Genomic DNA, 22,619 nt, shown 5'->3' with positions numbered 1-22,619 from the left:
CATGACTTACCCATTGGCAATCCAGTGACGGTTTTAATTGCAAGGACACTTGCAGCTCCTGGAATACTTAATAGTCTTAAGATTTCTTTCACACTGAAGATGCTCTTACTGTGAGCAGTTTCTGTAACAGAAATGTGTATTTCACTGTTCAGTACTGCGCTTGCTCCTTATTCCAGAAACACACACTTTTATTGTGATATTTTTACTGCAGGCTCTCCTCAAATGAGTCCTCTTGTCTCTCCTGATTTGGAGATGCTGGTATTGGTCTGGGGTGTACAAAGTTAAAAATCACACAGCACCAGGTTATAGTCCAACAGGTTTCTTCGGAAGCACTAGCTTTTGGAACACTGCTCCTTTATCCACCTGATGAAGGAACAGCGCTCTGAAAGCTAGTGCTTCCAAATAAACCTGTTTGACTATAACCTGGCGTTGTCTGATTTTAAACTTGTCTCTCCTGACTTAGTACAACTCAAGGTTTGTATTTGTGATTTTCCATTCAGTGTGGCTTAGATCTGTTGCCCATAACATCTTTGGGGAGCTGCTCATTTTATAAACAACCACTGCTTCAGGCACTAAGGTAAGAGAAGATGATGATTATCTTAGTGTCTCACAAATTATTTTTGTGAGCAAATAAGAAAGCTGCCAAGCCACTGCTAATTGATTCTGAATAAGGTGCACTTATTTCAGCTAGGAACTGATTTTAGACTGCCCAAACTCAACTTGAGAACTTAACAGTCTTCACAAAGCAGAGAATTGCATTCCATAAGACCAGGCTGGGCACAAAGCCACATTTCACAGGTGAAAGAACAATTAGTATCAAACGACATTGCTTTCTATGTTTGCATAAGAAATGTGTTATCAATCTCATTATTGTTTACCTTATCAAGAAATATAATCAGGCTTTTTTTGCCAGTGGTTCACTATGTAGAGATGCTGACACACTAACACTGAATCATATGAATCAAATACAAAAGCCATCAGCCCCTTGATTGATCTGTATCTCAAACCCATTGATCTAGTGCCTTTGATCCATATTCCTTGGCATCTTTAACTAACAAAAGTCGTTTGACCTCAGTCTTAAAAGTTTCAATTGAACCATCGACAGATATTTAGAAATGGAAGGGTTTCAGATTTATACTATTTGTGAAAATGTCCCAGACTCAATTCTAATTCTCTGTCAAAGGAGCTGATAGCAAGTAAGAGATCAGGTGAGGAATTGAACCTAGCCTCAGTACTACATCACAGAAGAAAGGAGAACTTGTTCAGTCATCACACTCTTGATTGCATTATTCGAGTTCTGCAATGAATAGTTGACCATCATTACCATTCGGCAGGGGATGAATGTCACAGACTGGATTTTAATGGACTTTCATGTGAGACTAAATCAAGAGAAATTGCTCCATTTGACAAATGGATCATTAACTGGAAGGTATAGGTTTAAAATAGCTGGCAAAGGAATTAGAGTGGAAATGAGAAGAAATTGTTTCACAGAAGGTTGCTAAAATCTAGAATGTACAATATGAAAATGTGGTATAGATCAGAAACTATAGAAACTTTCAAAATACCATCAATGTAAAGACAACAAATTTGAAGGACAATGAGAAAAAATAAGTTTGATCATATATATTAAATAGTTCCTTCCAGCACATGTTGTGCAGCCCTTTAACCTGCAAAAATCTATGAAATATCCATAGGAATCCGATGGCAAAACGTGGAGTCACACTTTACCGTAAATCAAAGTCTTCAGGATTGCAAGATTAAGGGGAGGAAACAGCAAGAGCAGATAAAGAGGACAGAAATATAAATGTAGAAAGACTTGCACATGGATTCGTTATATATATTTTGACATATAGTGTAATAGACAAAAACTTCAACTGACCTGACTTATTTTCCTTTGTCACGATCACAGGTTTGGTATTAGCTGGGATGTATTTCATTACTACAATGGTGTTAAGGACACATCCAGCTGCTGCAGTATAGGCTGCAAATGGCTCCCTGAAGAAAACAACACTATATTACATCAACATGATAAGTTTGCATCATCCATCTATCAATTAATGTATTTACTTTCTTTAACTGGAATTCAGGTTAGTGACATCAGATTTAGAGAGTTCAAAAAAGGTTTCTTCTTTGATCATTGTGCACAAAGGAATCTTTGTTTCATCAATTTAAATCGGCATTGCATTAACACAAGTATCAGGAGTTTTCACTAATCTGAACAAATTGAACATTTTTATGCATTGTTTCAGAAAGCTTACAACTCATTTCTGTGGAAATGTGAATTTCTGGATCTCGAATACACTATTGTGGTTCCCACTGTATATGGTCTGAACAACATTCAAAGCTTTTATGCAGTATTGTCAATCATACATATTATTAGAATTTAATAGAATTAGGTTCAATTGAAAGTCTCTGGTTCAAAAGAACGAATAGAATAATGGCTGGGATTAACTTTAGTCATCAGGTTTTTTTCCAGGTTCTGGTATATAATTAGACAAATTTGTTCCTTCTTTATTACATTACAATATGTTAATAGCAGAATTTCCAGAATTTCTGCATATGGAAGAGGGCGATAATAGGATGGAGCTCAGATGTGAAACATGACATGGTATATATAGATCTCTAATACTCAAATTCTCCATTTGTACATGTACAATTAATAAATTAAAAAGGTTGCATATTTATGAAGGGGCTTTAACATAATAAATTATATAAAGAACTTCAAATGTGCACTGTTAGTAAAAATTAGGCATAGAACCAAATAAGGGAATATTAGGGCAGATAACCAAAAGCTTTCAAAGATACACATTTTAAGCAGCATCTTAAAGGAAATTTAGAAAAGCAAAAGAGTTTGATTTTGAGGGTGGGAACTGCTGGAGGGGTCGGGGGCAGTGTAATTACACTGATTGGATCCAGACAGATGAAAGTGTGGCCACAAATAAAACCAGGATCTGTAAGGCTCAAAATTAGATGTGCACATATATCCTGGACCATTGTAGGACTAGAAGAGATAGCACAGTGGAGAGATTTGGATTCTTGGTTTGAATTCTCACAGATGAAAATTTCAAAACTGAAGTGTTTCTTGACTATAAGCAAGTACAGGGATGGGAAAGGGATTTGGTGCAAGCAGGGATACAGGCAGTAGACATTTGGATTAGCTCAAATTTACAAAGGATTAACTAAGAGGAGAAAGTGAGGACTGCAGATGCTGGAGATCAGAGTCGAGAGTGTGGTGCTCGAAAAGAACTGCAGGTCAGGTAGGATCCGTGGAGCAGGAGAGTCGACAGTTTGGGCATAAGCCCATCATTAGGAATGTGGGACAGAAAGGAAAGTCAGTGGAAGGTTGGAGGCCGAGGGAGATTAGAGATCACAGATTTCACAAAACAAAAGGCAAACAGAGTGACTAAGATGCTCGTCTCAGTGACAGTGTAGATGTGTGATCAGAAACTTAATGCAGAATCAATGCGATATCAAACTTTCGTTTTGTCTCAGACAGTTGCCAGGGCGTTGGCATCCAAAGAACAAAATTGAAACATTTAATTAGAGAAAATTTCTGTTTGATACAGCACTGCATGTTTGATAGGTTGTAGTTGATGGTGATGTAGAACTAGTTGTTATCAGTGTAAATATGTAAATTTTCACCATGCTTTTGGATGATGCTACTAAGAGGCAGCATGTAGATGAGAAATTAGAGGGGCCAAGAATAAATATTTGGGGGACACAAGAGGAGCAGGAAGAGAAGCCATTACATGCTAACTATTAAACATGAGGAAGAGATTTTAAGAGGCAATACTACAGAATGTAAACACTACTCAAAGGAGACTTAAAGTTGAAGCCAATTGTTTTGCACTAATGTTAACTAGGGCGCAAGATGTATATAATTTTTTAAAGCACATAAAAGAAGAATTTTCTTTTGCATAATACCTTTCACATTGTTAAGTTTCCCAATATAATCTGAACACAAAAGATTTCTTTGTGAAGTTTTGTAGCAAAGTCAGCAACTAATTAGTACATAGAAAGGTCCCATAAATGGCAATGAGATGAGAAAGTGCATTTGCTATTCAAACTCTCCGTTCTGCAACCTACTTTCAACAATGGCATGAAATGACATTGTCATACAACTATCAAAGATTCTGTACTTCAAGGACATTCACCTGCCTAATTCAATTACCTGTTATGAACTCTCTGATGGACAATTTCTCAAACTCAAATCTCAGCTTGTTTACTTGAGCATCATGCATGACTATCCATTAGCATAAAATAACTAGTTTCTGAAATCTGCGGACTAAGTCAAAATCTGAAATAAACTAAACAATAATTTTAGCATCCCCACTTGAGGAGTCAATTTTTACACTTTAGACTCATCTCCTCTCTGTCTGCTGTCCAGTGTGTAATATGACGTCCCTGTTTGGGCTTGCTTAATGTACGTACCTGGCTGCTACTATAATTATGCATCAGGCACATTGCACCCTATTCTCACCCTCTCAATTTACCCATATCTTCAAATCATTCAGATAGCAAATTAGCAAACAAAGTTTGTGACAAAATAGTGTTGCTAATTTACTGAATTGGTGTATCCACCAACATAAAACCTCCCTTTGAGATATTCATTTTGGTCAAACCTGTGATATTTGTCTGATTTTTCATGACAAACTAGCTGTCATGAAGTGTGGATTACAGAGACACCAAGAAATAATTATACCTGATTGTCAGGTTTCATTTAGCAAGATTATAGTCCAGTACTTCTCAAAGGAATTTGAACTAAGCAGTGAGGGTGCATTTAAAATCTTCACACATGAGGCGTTCTTGACAATTATAAATTTGTTTGTAGGCAAAGAGAGTTGAAACATTGGTGAGGATTTTTTACTTACATGCTAACCATTTTGCAGAAATCCTTGGCTATACTGCAAGAACACGCTCAGAACAGTTGCAATTAATGATAAAAGCTGAATTTATTTTGTAACAATCAACATTGCTTAGATTATGAAAACTTGATTCATTGATGCTTACTTTATTCTGCTCAACAGCGGAGGCAATTACACATTTTAGGCCACATCACCATAATATGTTAAGAGTTGAATAGGATTTGAAAAGTACACCACAGTAGTGGATGCAAAATCATTTGAGGCCTTCAAAAGAGAATTGGATTCTAATCTAAATAGAAAAGCAAATGAGGGTTACAAGTGGTTTGGAACTAAGTGAGCTGCTCTTGCAGATAGTCAGCATGGATAATTACCTACAATTATAGGAGAATGTCGCGATGGGTTGGGCCACACATAGGCAAGTAACAGAATATTGTTTTTTATTTACTAAAACAACTATTTTGGATGGTCTAACAGATTGAAACATTAAAAGAAAACCCATTTGGAATTGGAATCCCACAACAAAATTAAACAAACATGTGTCAAAAAGTATGGTGCTGAGAAAACACAGCAGATCAGGCAGCATCCAACGAGCAGGAAAGTCAATGTTTCGGACGTAAGCCCTTCAACCTGATGAAGGGCTTATGCCTGAAACGTCGACTCTCCTGCTCCTCAGATGCTGCCTGACCTGCTGTGCTTTCCCTGCACCACACTTTTCAACTCTGATCTCCAGCATTTGCAATCCTCACTTTCTTCTTAGACAAACATAAGAGAAGGCAAATAGGAATATAAGAACATAAGCCAGTTCTGCATGTGATTATGACTCATCTCATCTTGGTCTCAACCCCACTTTCCTGCCTGCTCTCCATAACCCTTCTACCCATTAATAATTAAAAATATGAGTTAACTTAAGGAGGAGATAGACAATGTTCCAGCACCAATTGCACTCTGGGGTAGTGAATTCCTTAGAATCATTTCCCTTTGAGAGGAGTAATTTCTCTTCAGCACTGTTTTAAATTTGCTATCCCTTATCTAAAACTATGACCTGTATGCAGCCAACCATATACCTTGGTCAACTATATCCAAAGTTTGCCACAGAATAAGCAGAACTTCCTCATTTATCCCCAAGGTTGATGTTATTTTTAATTAATCTAGATTTAATATAATTACATAAAACAATATCACATATTGTCTAACAACCACCCTCTTCATTTCGCATACCCCCTACATCCCCACAACTACTATCTCCAGCAGTGTAGAATCACATGAGAACACACACAGTTTTATTTGAAAAAAAAATGCTCATTTGAGCATGATCCAAATTATGGTTTCCTTGGAGCTGTAACCAAGTTAAAAAGGAGGGGAATAAGGAAAAATAATTTTATTTTCTGAAGAAATCATTCAGGAAGGAACAGCAAGGACAAATGCATCTTTTTAAAAAAACAGTCAAAACACCACAGAAAGAATAAACAGTCCTGCATGCCAATTTCCTATCACTTAAAAATACTCCTGCTGTTTAGAGGGTAAATGCCAGGAAGTGGTTGAGTGTTGACTACAGCATTCTGGAGCTAATTAAATGCAAACCAAACATAGAGTGTTGGGTGTTCAGGATGTACCACTTCCTCCTTCCCACTCTCTATAAACCTGACAACAATCCAAACTATCACAGTGCAAGCCCAAATATACATACAATGAATTGTGAGCTGTTCAGCAGGCAAAAAAAATCAAGCTTGTCTCTTTCATTCCAAACATCTCCATGTTGCCACAACACTTTAAATGTAGCAAATATAAACTGTCTTTCTAAAAGTAACAGTACTGTGAACTTCACTAAAAGAAGAGATTTTGTCAGTCAATCATGCTTGTACTCACTTGTTCCATTCCATGATAATCCACTCGCTTCATATTACACAGAACCACAGCTCCAGGAAGTTTACAGGATAGAAGACCTTGTCTGTGTCACTGTTTATTAAAGCAATCCAAAATTAATCCCACTTCCTTACTCCTTACCACAGCTCTGTATTTTTCTCCAATTCAAATATTTATCCACTTTTACTTTAAAAGATGGAATGGTCCTTGCCTCAATTACTCCTAGTCAAAGCATTCCAACTTCAACAACTCTCTGCATAAACATTTTTGCCCTTAGTACTATTTCTTTGTAAATTCAGAATTCCCCTTCATTCACACTCTTTACAGAAAAGTTTTTCCTACTCACCATCATCATTTAAAAGAAGCTTCATTAAAAAGGTCTTCTTAGCTTTCTCCTAGTCCCAGAATTTCATTTCTCTCATACCCATAGTTTCTTATTGCTCTTTCCTTATCTAGCTTTGTCTTCTCTATAGTTTTAAATAACTTTTCTATGGCATCATAAATCGCACATAATGATCTTGTACTCTACATTGCTATTTATAAACCCTTAAATGCTGTTTGCTTAATGCCAACTTTCAAGAATTGAAATCTCTGTACCTTGTGTTTTTGTTTTTTTTTAAACATACTTTCTGCACCATTTCTTGCACCATCTGTTCAGAATACCTTTTATTGCCTCTCAAAATGAGCATGTTATACCTCTGTATTAAATTTATCTGCCACCTGTCCACTTTGTTTACCTACTCATATTCTCACAAAAGGCTTCTACAATTGTTTTCCCTGTTAGGAAAACATCACATTTGTGTGAACACTCAGCAAATATAAATATTATATTCCAAAGGCACACTAATTTGGTCTTAAGTCTTTGAAGAGTTTGAGTGCTACAATCAGCTTTCCTGGGTCATGAAGGAAGATGAGACCATCCTGTGAAAATGTAATTGAAAAGCAACTGAGATCTGCAAACCAGAATATCCAATGTTCAATTTAAATTTTTTGGATCCTTTTTAACTTGGCCTGTCTTGGGAGTGGGATATAATCAATTATATTTTAGAATTGGTTTTAGACCGAGGGAGATTGCCAGAGGGGAGGATTGGTTTGGGGGCAGGAAAGTGATGAAGCAATTAAAAAAAACAGCTATGATTGCTGCTATTGATTTATATCTAATGATCATCTGTACAAGATGGAGGGTGAAAGGAAAGAGGAGGGAAGGAGGAAGACAACATTAAGTGAGCATAGGACCACAATGTTCTAAAGGTCAATGCTGACTAGCCAAGCTCACCATGAATATTTGGAGGCAAGAGTTACTTTCAATCAGCCAAGGCCTCTATAGAATCAATAGCATCCTTTTCAGCTGGTTAATAGCTTGCTCTAAATAACTAGTCATCAGTACCACCAACAAAACTGTGACTAATTTGCATCAACTAATGCAAAACCAATCCACAAAGGTGAAGATGTACTATTTCTGATTTAATGCTGATATCAAATGTAACCATTCATCTTAGCAATTCATCTCAGTTAGGCCAGCAGTTGCGGTGCTACAACTGGCTTTGGAAATATCAAGCAAGGAAAAGGCATTCAGGCAGGATTCTTGATCCAGTGACTCACTATAAAATGTGGGTGCAGATGTCAAATGATGACAGGGATCAAGTTTTCCGTTCTATATTCAACAGCTGACTCCACCCTGATAGCACTTACTGGCTGGTTTATATAAACTATGGCCATTTGACTTAGGTATATTAGAGCTCATAGGATCAGCCAAGAGAAAGGAAAGAAAGGGAATTAGCAGTGAAGAACACTCTGCTTTAATTTCCTCATCAGGTGTTGAGTGAACTGGGCTACTTGTAACTCAAAATAAGTATGTCCTTAGTGATTTAGAAATATTTACAGGCTGTGTGGCATTTGCCTGAACTTGCTAAGAGGGCTGTTCAGTGCTAAACCATTCAAATTGCTGTATTTAGCATTCTGCATGTGTGAACAGGAACCAAGCAGCAGTATACAGTCTGAAAGAAACCCTTCATCTCACTGGGCTGTGAACTGTGATTGACACCAGACAACCTCACCCCCGTAAAAATGCCAGTTGTACACACTTCCTTCATAGATCCTGTGTAATACAATCCCAACTCAAAGGTGGCATGGGGAAAATCTTTTTTTTTTAAACATTGCAACTGGTTAGGATCTGGAATGTACTGCCTGTGAATGTGGTAAAGGCAATTCAATCAACTCTTTCAAAAAGGGATTTGGATAAACACCCTGAAGAAATGAATTTCTCAGTACTACAGGGAATAGTAATAAAATAGGACTGTTGAATTGCTCTTGCAGAGAGGTGGGATGGAGTGAGAGGTACAAGATCTCCTCTGAACAATAACCACTGCATGATACAATAACCACACCCATGTAATAGTGTGTAACATAATGTGAGCGGTCTAAAATCCAGGGCAAGTGCTCCAACAGTTGCCTATTATCCTGGGTCTCCCTTCTCAATGGCATTGTGGGTGCACAAAATGGACTGCAGCAATTCAAGAAGGCAACTCAGTATCACTTTCTTGTCAGCAATTTGAATGGACAACGACTGCTAGACCAGTCAGTGATGCCCATATCCCATGAGTGAATAAAAATTCAAGACTTACCATTTAGTGTCTTGTGTGCATACAATGCTTATCACCATTACAAATCTACACAACTCACTATACAGTTGGTTATTGCCCTGGATTTATCCGCAAGCATGCGGTGCCTTGAGCTCACTCTCAGCTCACCAAGAAACAGAACAAATTTTTCAGGTCGATGAGCGTTGACCCTTGTAACTCCAGTCATTACTGGAACAGTTAACACTATTTCCCTCCACAGATGCTGCTGACTGGTCAGTGTCTCCAGAAGTTTCTATCTTTATAACTCTCCACTACTCAGTGTATAACTTACTTACATTGTGAAGTTGCAGTGTGCCTTTAAAGTTTAAATTTTGAATTACTGTTCAATGATCAAGACAGAATAGAATGATATGACAAGAAACAAGATGACCAAGATAGTGTAAACCAGTGATTTTAAGTATCTGTGGAGGGGAGAGCTTATAGGTTCTTGATCCACAGATGTTACAAATGCAATGGTGTTCCGGTCTGGCATGAATATTTCAAATTCTTGTTCTTTACATTCTAACCTATAAACATTCAATGCATTTCATATAACTGAGCTGCTTGCTACATTCATCAAGGTCTGGATCCCCACATCATCTTTGATTTCTCAGTATTACCTGAGGCATGTTCTAATATCAATGGAAATATTTTGACATAATGTCACCATGAAAACATGAACAGGGAGACTGAAACCACAAAAAGGAGAAAGACTAGGGGCATGAGGAGACTTGTCCAAGTAAAGTTGATGAGTGTTTAAAGGCAGCCTTTTAACAACAAATTGCCTATTGCTAAAGAAGGACAGGGAATGACAACCAAATCAAACAGTGACTCTACACTGTGATCACATCTTTCAAAATCTTCCTAATGCTCAGAGTCTGTCGTACTTTCAAATGGAACCAGTACATATTTTGATTTGCAATTTCCTTCCCTCCTGTAGCACCGATTCTTCCTAGAATATTTTTTCATTTACGCAACCACATTCAGTATCTCAAAGTGGCCAATCTTTACATGGACATCTAGCTATTCAACACTGGCAATGCCACATGTTAGCAGTGAGAATGTTTCTTACATTGTACACACACGCATCATTGGACAGTTATCAAAGTCAGAATCATAATCTTTAACTCAGATGCTAAAGCCAACCTTACCATCCCAACCAATATTCCAGTTGAGTTTTCTACCTCTGCATAAAATAGAGATTCAACCAATGTTTAAAGGACTACAACATTTGCTCATTCAGCCAATGGGAGAGCACAGATCTTTTAGATTCAATTTACAATTTGTCATTTCAGTTGTTAATTATATTTCAATTTAAACTTTTGCTTAATGCGTACAAGCTGAATAGGTTTTAGTGGACAAAATTGAACTGTTTCAGGGATACAATATTTCAGGGATTAAATCACTAAGTTGTTACATTTGAGTAATAATCTTTCAAGAGTAAACATGTGAGTTTAGAATGGGGTGAAAACTTAAGGTCTATGATGTGAACTTTACTGTGCAACACTTTGAATGACTGAATGAGCTTACATGTAGTAAATGTCCTAATCCTTACATTCACACTTAAGCTTTCTGAGCTCAAGGACCAACTAGTGACTGTAGAATTCCTGGAATGGGTAACCCAAGAGATATGGTTCAAAGTCTACTTTGACAAGATCCTGCCTTATTTTAATAAAATGTACCTTCCAAAACACTTTTTTGCCAACTATCTTTCTCCTTTTCCAGAACAAAATTAAAATGTATGGTGATATGGGTTCTGTCACGAAAATACTCCTCCAGCATCACCTCAAAACACCTATCTGGCTTCATTCCCCAGAGTTAGGTTCAGTCCTTGTAGGATTTCCTACACGTTAACATAAAAAGGTTTCCTGAATACATTTTAAGAAATCTGCCTGCCTCTTCTAAACCCTTTTTACAATTAATGTTGGAGAAGTTGAAACCTCTGAATATAGTTATCGTATTATTGTTTCTTTACATTCCTCAGTGAATTGTCTGTAAACTTGCTCATTGCCTGCTGACTGCTTGGGGGTCTATAATACACTCCTTACAGTGTGACTGATCCTTTTTATTCCCAAGTTGTACCCACAAAGCCTCATTTGATGAGGCTTTCAAGATATCGTTCATCCTTACTTAAGGGAGGAGATTGCAGAGCCATTGGCCTTAATTTTTATGTCCTCGTTGTCTACAGGAGTAGTGCCAGAAGATTGGAGGCTAGCAAATGTGGTTCCCTTGTTCAAGAAGGGGAGTAGGGATAACCCTAGTAACTATAGGCCGGTGAGTCTCACTTCTGTTGTGGGCAAAATCTTAGAGAGAATTGTAAGGGATAGGATTTATGAACATCTGGATAGGAATAATGTGATCAAGGATAGTCAGCATGGTTTTGTGAAGGGCAGGTCGTGCCTCACAAACCTTATTGAATTCTTTGAGAAGGTGACTAAGGAGGTGGACGAGGGGAAAGCAGTAGATGTGGTGTATATGGATTTTAGTAAGGCGTTTGATAAGATTCCCCATGGTAGACTACTGCAAAAAATACGGATGTATGGCATTGAGGGTGAGTTGGAGGTTTGGATTAGGAGTTGGCTGGCTGGAAGAAGACAGAGGGTAGTAGTTGATGGCAAAGGTTCATCTTGGAGTGCCGTCACTAGCGGTGTTCTGCAAGGATCTGTTTTGGGACCATTGCTGTTTGTCATTTTTATAAATGACCTGGAGGAGGGGTTAGAAAGTTGGGTGAGCAAGTTTGCGGATGATACGAAAGTCAGAGGAGTTGTAGACAGTGAGGAAGGATGTGGCAGGTTACAGCAGGATATAGATAAGCTGCAGAACTGGGCAGAAAGGTGGCAAATGGAGTTCAATGTAGCTAAGTGTGAGGTGATTCACTTTGGTAAGAGTAATAAAAAGATGGGGTACTGGGCTAACGGTTGGATACTTGGTAGTGTGGATGAGCAGAGGGATCTTGGTGTCCATGTACACAAATCTTTGAAAGTTGCCACCCAGGTAAATAGTGCGGTGAAGAAGGCATATGACGTACTGGCTTTTATTGGTAGAGGAATTGAGTTCCGGAGTACTGAGGTCATGTTGCAGTTGTATAAGACTCTGGTGCGGCCACATCTGGAGTATTGTGTGCAGTTTTGGTCGCCATACTATAGGAAGGATGTGGAGGCACTGGAACGGGTGCAGAGGAGGTTTACCAGGATGTTGCCTGGTATGGTAGAAAGATCGTATGAGGAAAGGCTGAGGCACTTGGGGTTGTTTTCATTGGAGAAAAGAAGGTTTAGGGGTGACTTGATAGAGGTGTATAAGATGATTAGGGGTTTAGATAGGGTCGACAGTGAGAATCTTTTTCCTCGTATGGAGTCAGCTATTACAAGGGGGCATAGCTTTAAATTAAGGGGGGGTAGGTATAGGACAGATGTTAGGGGTAGGTTCTTTACTCAGCGAGTCGTGAGTTCATGGAATGCCCTGCCAGTAGCAGTGGTGGACTCTCCCTCATTATGGGCATTTAAGCGGGCATTGGATAGGCATATGGAGGATAGTGGGCTAGTGTAGGTTAGGTGGGCTTGGATCGGCGCAACATCGAGGGCCGAAGGGCCTGTACTGCGCTGTATTCTTCTATGTTCTATGTTCTTACTGCAATTCTAATTAATAATGTGGCACTGCCTCATCTTTTACATCCTTCTCCTGTCCTGCCTAAAGATTTGTATACCCCGGAATGTTTAGTTGTGAGTCCTTTCCCTTTCTGAACTACATCTCTGTGATGGCAATGAAAGCACAATTCTACTTGTCAATCAACAACCTTAACTCATCTGTCTTTCCTATAATGAATGTGAAAGTAAAGATAAAGTTGTCATTGTCTTACCAGGCTATGGGGCTGCTCTCTCATTAGAGAGAGACAACTGGTGGTTGTTCAATCTGAGAGTGACAACTTCTCAAGCAAGGGTAGAGATTGAGAAAGGGAGTCCATCATGGTATCCTCTGTAGGTGTGGGAATTGAATGCTCACTGTTGGCATCACTCTGCATTGCAAATCAGTTGTCTAGTCAACTGAGCTAACTAATGCCCCACCTTACCTACAATGCCCCGAGTATTAGAGACCATCCATTTTCACCTTCCTCCCATGAGACCCAACATGTCTGAACTTCCTCTGCTTACGTTCCTTTCTAAGGTATGCTATGCCACCACTGAACTAATGCAATGTCCCCTGCCCCTACCAAACTAGTTCAAATTCCTCCCAACAAACCCTACTGCAACGAGGTTGGTCTCATCTGGCTCAGGTACAGACCGGCCCACCTTCCCGAGAAATGGTCCCAGTGATCCCAGGAATCGGAACCCTTCCCACCTGCACCAACTTAACATTCATCAGGGTATTCTCCTATTTTTATACACACTAGTACGTAATACCAGAAGCAGTCCAGGGATTACAACCTTTCAGGTCCTGCTTTTTAATCTGCTGTCTAGCTCCCTGAACTCTTAATGGTAGACCTTAACCCGCATTATACCTATATAATTTGAACCAATGTGTGCCACAATCTCTCCAGCTTCAGAATGCTGTGTCTCTTGATGGGAAGAGTTCATCATGTTTAGAATGTCAAAAAATACTAATCCCAAAGAAAAACAAAAATTACTGTGAAAACTCAGCAGGTCTACCAGCACTTGTGAAAGACAGCAGAGCTAACATTTCAAGTCCAAAGGATCACTTGAAAATTTAAATCTGCTTTTTCTCTCCCAATGCTGCCAGACCTGCTGAGATTCTCCAGCAATTTTTGATTTTGTTTCAGATTCCAGCATGTGCACTTCTTTGTTTTATTACATAAATTTAAAAACTTTTTTTCAAAAGAAAACAAATGGCTACATATAAAAAATGTAAATTACAATTAGAAAACTCTTATCACACAAACAGCGAAACAAAGTTTTAACTTGTTTCTCAACATCATCCATTCCTTTATGCATATACTGACATGAACTTTCCACAATTCTGATGGTTTTAACTTTTTCAATTCTGATTACTTGAAGACTTCTATCCAAATTCTCCTGGTTTGGAAGTTTCACAGGATAGAAATCCTTCTGAACTGACTGGTTCTCCTGTTAGAGGAACTATCTACATTCGGAAGTGAATTCTGGATTCTTCTAAACTAATTTTGAACTTTAAATTCTGAAGTGAAAACTAAACAAATTACTTTAATGTGTTTACTGTGCCTGTCATAACCTGACAGCATAAATATCCTATGCACTAATACATTCCAGGGTTTCTCCCAGACATTTGGCTGTGGCCATATATCTTCTTGGGACTTATGCATTCAGGTCACTGCTCCAAATTGATTTTCTGATCTCTTATAAACAAACTTCAAAGAACTAACCCACATTCATCTGCCTTTATTTTGAAACAAATCTAAAAATATAATATATTACATGTCTTTCATCACACTCCTTTCAAATGGCTTCAGAAATTACCAAGTGAACATTCCAAGTACAGTATCCACCACTAACAGTGCCCATACTTACCACTGGGAATTATTGATGTTAGGTGACTAGGGCTAAACAGGTGTTATTTCAACATGTATTTATGTAATGCTTTCAATGTAATAAAACATACCAAGGTGCTGCAGAGAAACATTCCAAATCAAAATGGCACAGATAACTAAAACTTCTAAAAACTTGGGCAACTGGTAGGTTTAAGGTTTGCCTTAAAGCATGAATGAAAAGTAGATTAGTGGAGAAGTAAAAGAGGAGAATTCCAGTTTAGAGACAAGACAACTGAAACATAGTTGATGCTGTGTCGCCATAGTCTTACCAGACATTAGGGGTTCTCTCTCATTAGATAGAAGCAACTGGTGCTGATTTAACCTGAGGATCACCAGACCTCAGGCGAGGGAAGATGTTGAGAAGGAAAGTCCTTCACGGTAACCTCAAACCAGTGACAGGAATTGAACCAATGCTGTTGGCATCACACTGCTCTGTAAACCAACAATCCAGCCAGTGGAGCAACAGTGTTTCAATACTGGCACAGTTATACATTTAGTTTCCTTCTCTTGTGAAGACTTTGATGGTGAAGATTATTGTTATTTTCTGACAACAGGTACAGTTCTGGTATCTTTTTCAAATGTCTATTCTGCATATGTAATCCCAGACTGTGGGTTCAAGATTGTTCTGATTTTTTAGATTTTTACTGAGAAATGTTTTCTTTACAAAATTATAAAATTCAAAAAATACATAACAATCTAAAATTATAACAATTACAATGAGCTAATTACTACCTTACTCCATAAAACAAATCAAAACTACACTTACTCCAAATCAAAACTACACTTACTCCAAATCAAAACTACACTTACTACAAATCAATAAATAATCAAATAAATTATACCACTCAGCACAATCTCACCAAAGCTCCCAATCTCCAGGAGCATGAGTTATTATACCCGTATTTATTCGGGATTCTTCCTCTCAGGGCACAAGGCTCACCAAACCTCATCATCATGGCTAAACAAATGCCCTAATTAATATGGCAGGCAAATCTGCTTCTAGGTAGTTCAAAAAGGGCTGCCATGTCTTATAGAAAAGTTCAGTTTTATGGTGCAGCATGTTTGTTAGGAAATCCAGAGGGATGTGTTCCATAACAAATCAATGCCATCCCAGCATTCCCAGAGAGTTCGCAGACTACCACTCATCAATATGTTCTTCTTTGCACAATGTGAGATTATTAAATAGCTTCTTCCCATACACATCTAAGGAAGATAAATGTGGCAGACCCAGGAGGAGAGAGACCGGGTCTACCTTGATTTCGGTCCCCAGGACCCTCTCTATAATTCCAGTACTTGCAAAGCTTGTGGCATGACCACAAATAGTGGGGCGCATTCGAGATGCTCCTTTTTTGAATTTCATGAGCTGGTCTGGAGCCAAATAGACCAGCTGCATAGCATGCCCTCTGTTGCAGATTGAGATCTTTCTCATGTTCTCCCAAATGTCCTCCCATGTCTAAAGGGATCTGTACTCCCAACTCTTGCTCCCAGACCTTGCACAGTCGCTCAATATCTTTTGGGACACCACATCCTATTAGGTGGTAAAGAATACTAATCGAGAAAATGCCTGTAGCCTGAAGCACTCTCCTCTCTGTGTCAGAGCTATGTTGATAAAAAGTGTAGTCATTTTTTTTAAGTTCTTAACCTGAAAGTAGCGAAAGAGGTCTCTATTGGGCAATCCATACTTGCAACTCATTTGATCGAAATACATCATGACCTCCCCCTCAAACAGGTCTCCCAGACAGGAGACTCCCTTGGATGTCCATAGTTTAAGTTCAGAGTCCATCAGCCTTGGTCAAACCCTGGCATTCCGACTCTCCATGCTTTGACCAGTTTAATGATGATTGGATTCCGACAGTGCTCCATGACTGTCCTCATCTTATCCATAAACAACAGATTAATAAGGGGGCACTTTGCCTGGGAGGCTTCAATATCCAACCATGTTGACCTCGAGTCCTCACAAGCCTAAACATTCACAAAGGACAGAAGGGAGCTTAGTTGATATCTCTTAATAACTGGAACGTATACTCCCTCGAACCCCTGAGGTAATTGCAATTTAGCAAGCCTAATGAGAGGCCGCCTGTGATGCCAGATAAAAGAACCGAGCCAGCCATTAGGTCTCTGCAACATTGGGCTGGGCTATATCAGAAGGAGCATTCACATGGGATTTAGCAAACAAGGAAGAACGTTCATTTTGATAAGGGCTATTTGACCCAACCAAGATATTGGAAGGGCTTCCGATCATTGAAGATCTTGTCTTATCTTGTCAAGCAAATGAGCAAAATTAGCCTTATATAACTGGTCAAAAGGTGGGAGTAACAAAAATACCTAGGTAAAGAAACACCCTGCGGCCACTTAAAGGGGAATCGTAATTCACCTTCAATATCAGGACCCTCAAGACCCCTCATGGGCATAACCTCCGACTTCGCAAAATTGATCCTGTATCCCAAAAAAAAGCCAAATAAATTAATGTGTTGTATTAAATGGGGTACAGAAACTGCAGGATTTGATAAGAAGAGGAGAACATCATCTGCGCATAGTGTAATCTTATGCACCCTTGATCCTACCTCTGGGGCAACTATACTGGGGTCCCTCCGGATAGCTTCTGCCAGTGGCTCAATCACCAGTGTAAACAATAGCGGTGAGAGGTGACAACTTCGCCGGGTGCCCCTGCCAACACTAAAATTATTGGATCTTACACCATTGGTGAGAACTGCTGCCTTAGGATCGCTATACAGGTCTTCCACACATCTAATAAAGACATCACCTAGACCGAACAATTCAAAATTATAAAAGATATGGCCGTTTCAGCCGGTCGAATGCTTTCTCTGCGTCTAGGGAGATCACCAAGCCCTGAACCAATGACCGAATATGGCCCAAGTGTGTCAGCAGCAATCTTCTAATATTATTCAAGGACCTACGGCCCTTTATAAAACCCATCTGGTCCTCCAATACAATACCTTCTCCAATCTCGAAGCAAATGTCGTGGTTAAATTTTAAAGTGAATTTAACAGTGAAATGGGCCTATAGGAGGCACAGTCCTCCAGGGTCTTCCCTTGCTTGAGAATGGGAGAGATATTGGCCTCTCTCAGGGATGGCAGTCCTGACTGTATGAATAATTGTACATGTTCAGCATTGGCCCAGACAATATATTTATAAATTCTTTCTAGAATTCACCCGGGAGACCATCAGGGCTAGGCATCTTTCCACTTTGGAGTTGTCTCACTGCCTCCTGTATCTCTTGCACTGTCAAAGGAGCATTGAGAAGAGACACCTGTTCCGAAGTCACACCTGGAAGGTCTAGGTTCTTAAAAAAGGACACCAACTTAACCAGCCTATCCTCACAGCATTCCAACAGACATAGTTCAGAGCAAAATTTCTGATATGCTGCATTAATCTTTTTGGAGTTACAAGAAAGAGCCTCAGTACCCTCTCTGACTGATGTAATAGATTGGGGTGGAGGGGGGGGGGGGGAGGTGGCACTCATTTTCCTGGCCAGATATGCCAGGTATTTACCTGGCCTATTGCCATGCTCAAATAGCCTTTGTTTCACCAAAGAGAGTTCTCTCTTCACCTATCTGAGTGAGCATGGAGTTTAAAGCAGCCTGGAGAGCTGTGATTTGCTGTAATTTAGTTACTGATGGCCTATCAATATATGCTTGTCTTGGCTGGCTTCAACTGAGCCTCAAACAAATGCTGCAGCTCTCCCTCCTGTCATTTCAGACTTGCCAAATAAGAGAGAACTATCCCCCTTGCATAGCCCTTAGCTGTCTCCCAAAGTATAGGCGGGTTACTGGTTGTGTCTGAATTGATGGTCAAGAACGTTTTAAACTCATTCTAAAAGTACTCAACAAACTTACTGTCCTTCAGAATAAAAGGATCTATTCGCCAATACCGTGAGCCTATTTCATTGCCCTTAATCTTAACCTCCAAATATACTGTCACATGATTGAAATGGCTATATTTCCAATTTTACAGCACATCACTGATTCCAAAAAAGCTGAAAGAGCTAGAAAAAGGTAAATCCTTGTATAACACTTGTGCAGATTAGAGAAAAAAGGTGAAGTCCCTACCTGTAGAGTGGAGACACCTCCAAACATCCACCAATCCCAATTCCAAGCATAAGTCAACCAATTATTTAGATTGTAGAAAGATACCTGGGGGACTTGGGCATTCTATCCACTGTAGGATCCATGAGGGTGACTAAAATCTCCCCCATGATAATACGTCATGTTCTAAGGTCAATCAATTTAGAATGTGTATCATTCAGGAATTTGAGGGAGTGTGCCAGGGGTAGTAAACATTTAGAATGCCATACTCCTTACCATGTATTAAGGCTTTAAAGATCACAACCACCCATAATCATCCTTCATTTGATCTAATAATTTAAATGGGAGATTCTTCTGAATGAGTATAGCCATTCCCTTGCTCTTAGTGTTAAAGGACAAAAAGAACACCCGATCGAATCACCCCCTACTGTAGCTTTAGGTGCTCCTTATCATCAATATGGGTTTCTTGCAACACAGCAATATCAACCTTTTCTTCCTAAGACTTAAAAGTACTTTTTTCTCTTAAATTGGCGAGTGACTCCCCTTAATATTCCAGGTGCACCATTTAAAAAAAACACTTAAGCCATATCCTTTAAAACAGCTCTTGAACCAGAGAGGAAGAACCCTACTCACGACGCACCAAATGCAAATAACTAGAGACTCAGAGGCTAAAAAATACGTACACTAAAACTACAACAACAAAAAAACTTTCAAAAACTACATCCACTATAAACCAATAAACTAAACCAATTACAACATACAATGGGAGACTCTTTACACCCCCACCCCACCACCCTGCCCATAGGGGAGCTTACACTACCCATATATGCCTCCATAGCTCACTCTGGCTGGAACCGCACCCCAAACCCAGGCGAAGGATAAAAAACACACAGATATTATGAACAAAGAAATTAAAAGTGGGCATTTCACCAATTCCCCCCATTCATTGGCCTCAATTAACACTGGGAAAAAATCCAACAACACTTTCTATAATACAATTATAAAAAGATAGAAAGAAATAAAATTAAGGGAAACATGTTCTATTTTACTAAGTATTGGAGTATCAAAATTTGCTCGAGGCTTTGCAAGTAACTGACATTATAACATATTGTTGACCACCCATCACCTGTAAATTGAGAACCATGGGGATGGTAGTGCAGTAAGCGGCGAGGGAGTGTTACAATTTCGCAAGGCAGTATACTGTACAAAAGCAAAATACCAGGGACCAGAATTAAACGTATACAGGAATCCCAGGGGGCTACAGGGCTGTAGGAAATTACAGAGATAGGAAGGAAGGATTTGAAAACAAGAACAGGAATTTTAAAACCAAGACATTACTTGATTGAGGCACAACATAAGCCAGGCAGCACAGGGAAATGGGTGAACAAGGCTTAGTGCAAGAAAGGATATGACCAGCAAAATTTTGGATGACCTCATGTTTACCAAGGATAAATATGGAAGAACAGCTAGAAGTTGCATTGAAATAGCAGTAGAGCATGATTGAGGGTTTCAGGAAGAAATGACTGTGACGGGGGAAATTGGGTAACGTAAGGGAAGGTGTATATAGAAGGGCATAGTGATGGCTTGGATATGTGGTCAGTACCTCATCCCAGATATTAGAGTTAGGTTGAGAAAAGTCTGATTAAGTTTCAGTCAGTTGCTAGTCAACAGCAGGGTGACACTTTTGTTTATTTATTTACTGGATGGGGGCATTGCTGGCATTTACTGCCCATACCTAATTGCCCAGAGGGCAGTTAAGAGTCAACTACATTGCTGTGGGTCTGGAGTCACATGTAGGACAGACCAGATAAGGATTTCATTCCCTAAAGGACCATAAAAGCAACAGCTTAGTGCTACTACTACTGGACTATTATTCCAGGTAATATTCTAGGGACCTAAGTTCAAATTCTGCCATGGCAGATGGTAGAATCTGAATTCAATAAAAATCTGGAATTCAAACAATGACCATTAAATCATTGTCAATTTCAAGGAAAAACAATCCCACCTGGTTCACTAACGTCTTTCGGGGAAGGAAACTGCTATCCTCACCTAGTCTGGCCTATATGTGACTCCAATTGCCCTGTGGGCAATTAGGGATGGGCAATAAATGCTGGCCTAGCCAGCCATGTCCTCGTGCCATGAATGAAAAAAAATTGTTAACAAATATGTTAACAAACAAGGACCATGTTTTCTGTCAACCTAGATCTGAAAGTCAAGTAAATTGGGGAACCTTTCCTGGTTCTAGGAACAGTGCATTTTGACTTCCAGTGTGTGAACTCAGTGAGGTGTGACACTGCTCAAGAATCTATATTTCATCTGAAGCATGGCCTGGATGTTGGGGCCTCTTCCAAGAAATTTAATTTGATGCTTTTAAAAAAAAAATTCACACAGCTTTTACATTGTTTCGCCATGGTCTCTGTCACACTAACTGTGGATAAGTACAAATCATGGAAGTCGTCCCCTAGTATTCATAGCTGAATCCAATCTCCTAACAACTATGTTGACAGTTTATATGGAGGTTACTGGGCAGCAGTTAGTATTAGGAACTCTCCACTACACAAACAATTGTGTCAAGTTTGTTGAGGTGACCCAACTGTCATCTATCAGTACAGATCAGACAACCAGGCTAAGACTTGTTAGACCTTATTCCTTATTTCCCCATTATTTTTAACAATTCTTATTGCACAAGTGTTCATTTGCTTGTTCACAAGAATTGTTTTACAATGATGTCATAGCTCAACACAGACATATCCTTGAGGACACTTGGCTGGCATTTGATTAAACTGTCATCTCCGAACACTTTGTCAACTTATGTATCTGTTAAGGTAAAGCATATCAAAATACTTCAATGATAACCTGCTTAAAATAAACCAGAAGACCCCAGGTACAGTTGTCAATCCATGCAGATTCAGCATATGCAGGTAGGAAGAAATAAGTCTGGAAGATGCATGAATGGCTGATGAGTAGGCATAAATTCAACTTGACTCTGATACTTTCTGCTATCAAAACTCATCATCTAGACTTGCACATGAATTGAATGAGGCATTAGTGAGCAAATTGTGTGCTTGAGGTTGTCCCAAGGAAAAGTGAACAGCTTCAGAGAAAATTTCCAGTTAGCAGATGGGTGAAAGCTCAGTGTGTCAAGCACTGACTCAGTCAGATTAAGACTACTCACTATTTATAGTCTAAACTCTCAGACAGTTTCTTGTCTGGTACCCACCTCAGAGCCTGCGTGAAGCAGACAGATGTTTATAAAATGTTATCATTTAAAACAAGCACCAACATCTCCTGTGGGATTTACAGTATACAGATGTTCCTTTAATGGTCTTAACTATGACGTAGAGGACAGCACTTTCATATCTGAGTCAAAAGGTCGTGGGTTCAAGTTTCACTCTAGAAACTAGAGTACAAAAATTAAAACTGATAATCCAGTCTCTCATTGAGTAACTGCTATGAATTAGTCAAGGCGCTCTTTTACAGATTTTAAATTTAAACTCTTCCTGCGCTCTGAGGTGAACGTAAGATTTCATGGCACTTTCTCAATATTTATTCCTGAATCAACATTAAAAACAGATTTTCAGTCACTTCATTACTGTTCCTAGGTCTTGCTCTGGACAAACAGTTTTCTTTGTTTCCTACTACATCGGCACTAAGGTTTCAATCGGCATGCTTTGAACATTCTGAGATCAGGAAGGGTGCAATATAA

General features: G+C 39.1%; 1 protein-coding gene across 1 annotated transcript in view; it reads right to left on the bottom strand.

The window, feature by feature from the left end:
- The window catches only part of slc67a1 (solute carrier family 67 member 1), a 119,892-nt gene that overhangs the window by 48,392 nt on the left and 48,881 nt on the right, over positions 1–22,619 (bottom strand). Inside the window, exons 5-6 of the mRNA XM_043706113.2 lie at positions 1,880–1,995; positions 11–121 (exon numbers count right to left, since the gene is read on the bottom strand). Coding sequence (XP_043562048.1) covers positions 11–121; positions 1,880–1,995 — 227 coding nt within the window. The remainder of the gene's footprint in view (positions 1–10; positions 122–1,879; positions 1,996–22,619) is intronic.

This window comes from Chiloscyllium plagiosum, unplaced genomic scaffold, assembly GCF_037043375.1.
Source record: "Chiloscyllium plagiosum isolate Xiang-an unplaced genomic scaffold, Cpla_swu_hap1 HiC_scaffold_18, whole genome shotgun sequence".
NCBI classification, from domain to species: domain Eukaryota; kingdom Metazoa; phylum Chordata; class Chondrichthyes; order Orectolobiformes; family Hemiscylliidae; genus Chiloscyllium; species Chiloscyllium plagiosum.
This window is presented reverse-complemented; position numbering and strand designations above follow the sequence as displayed.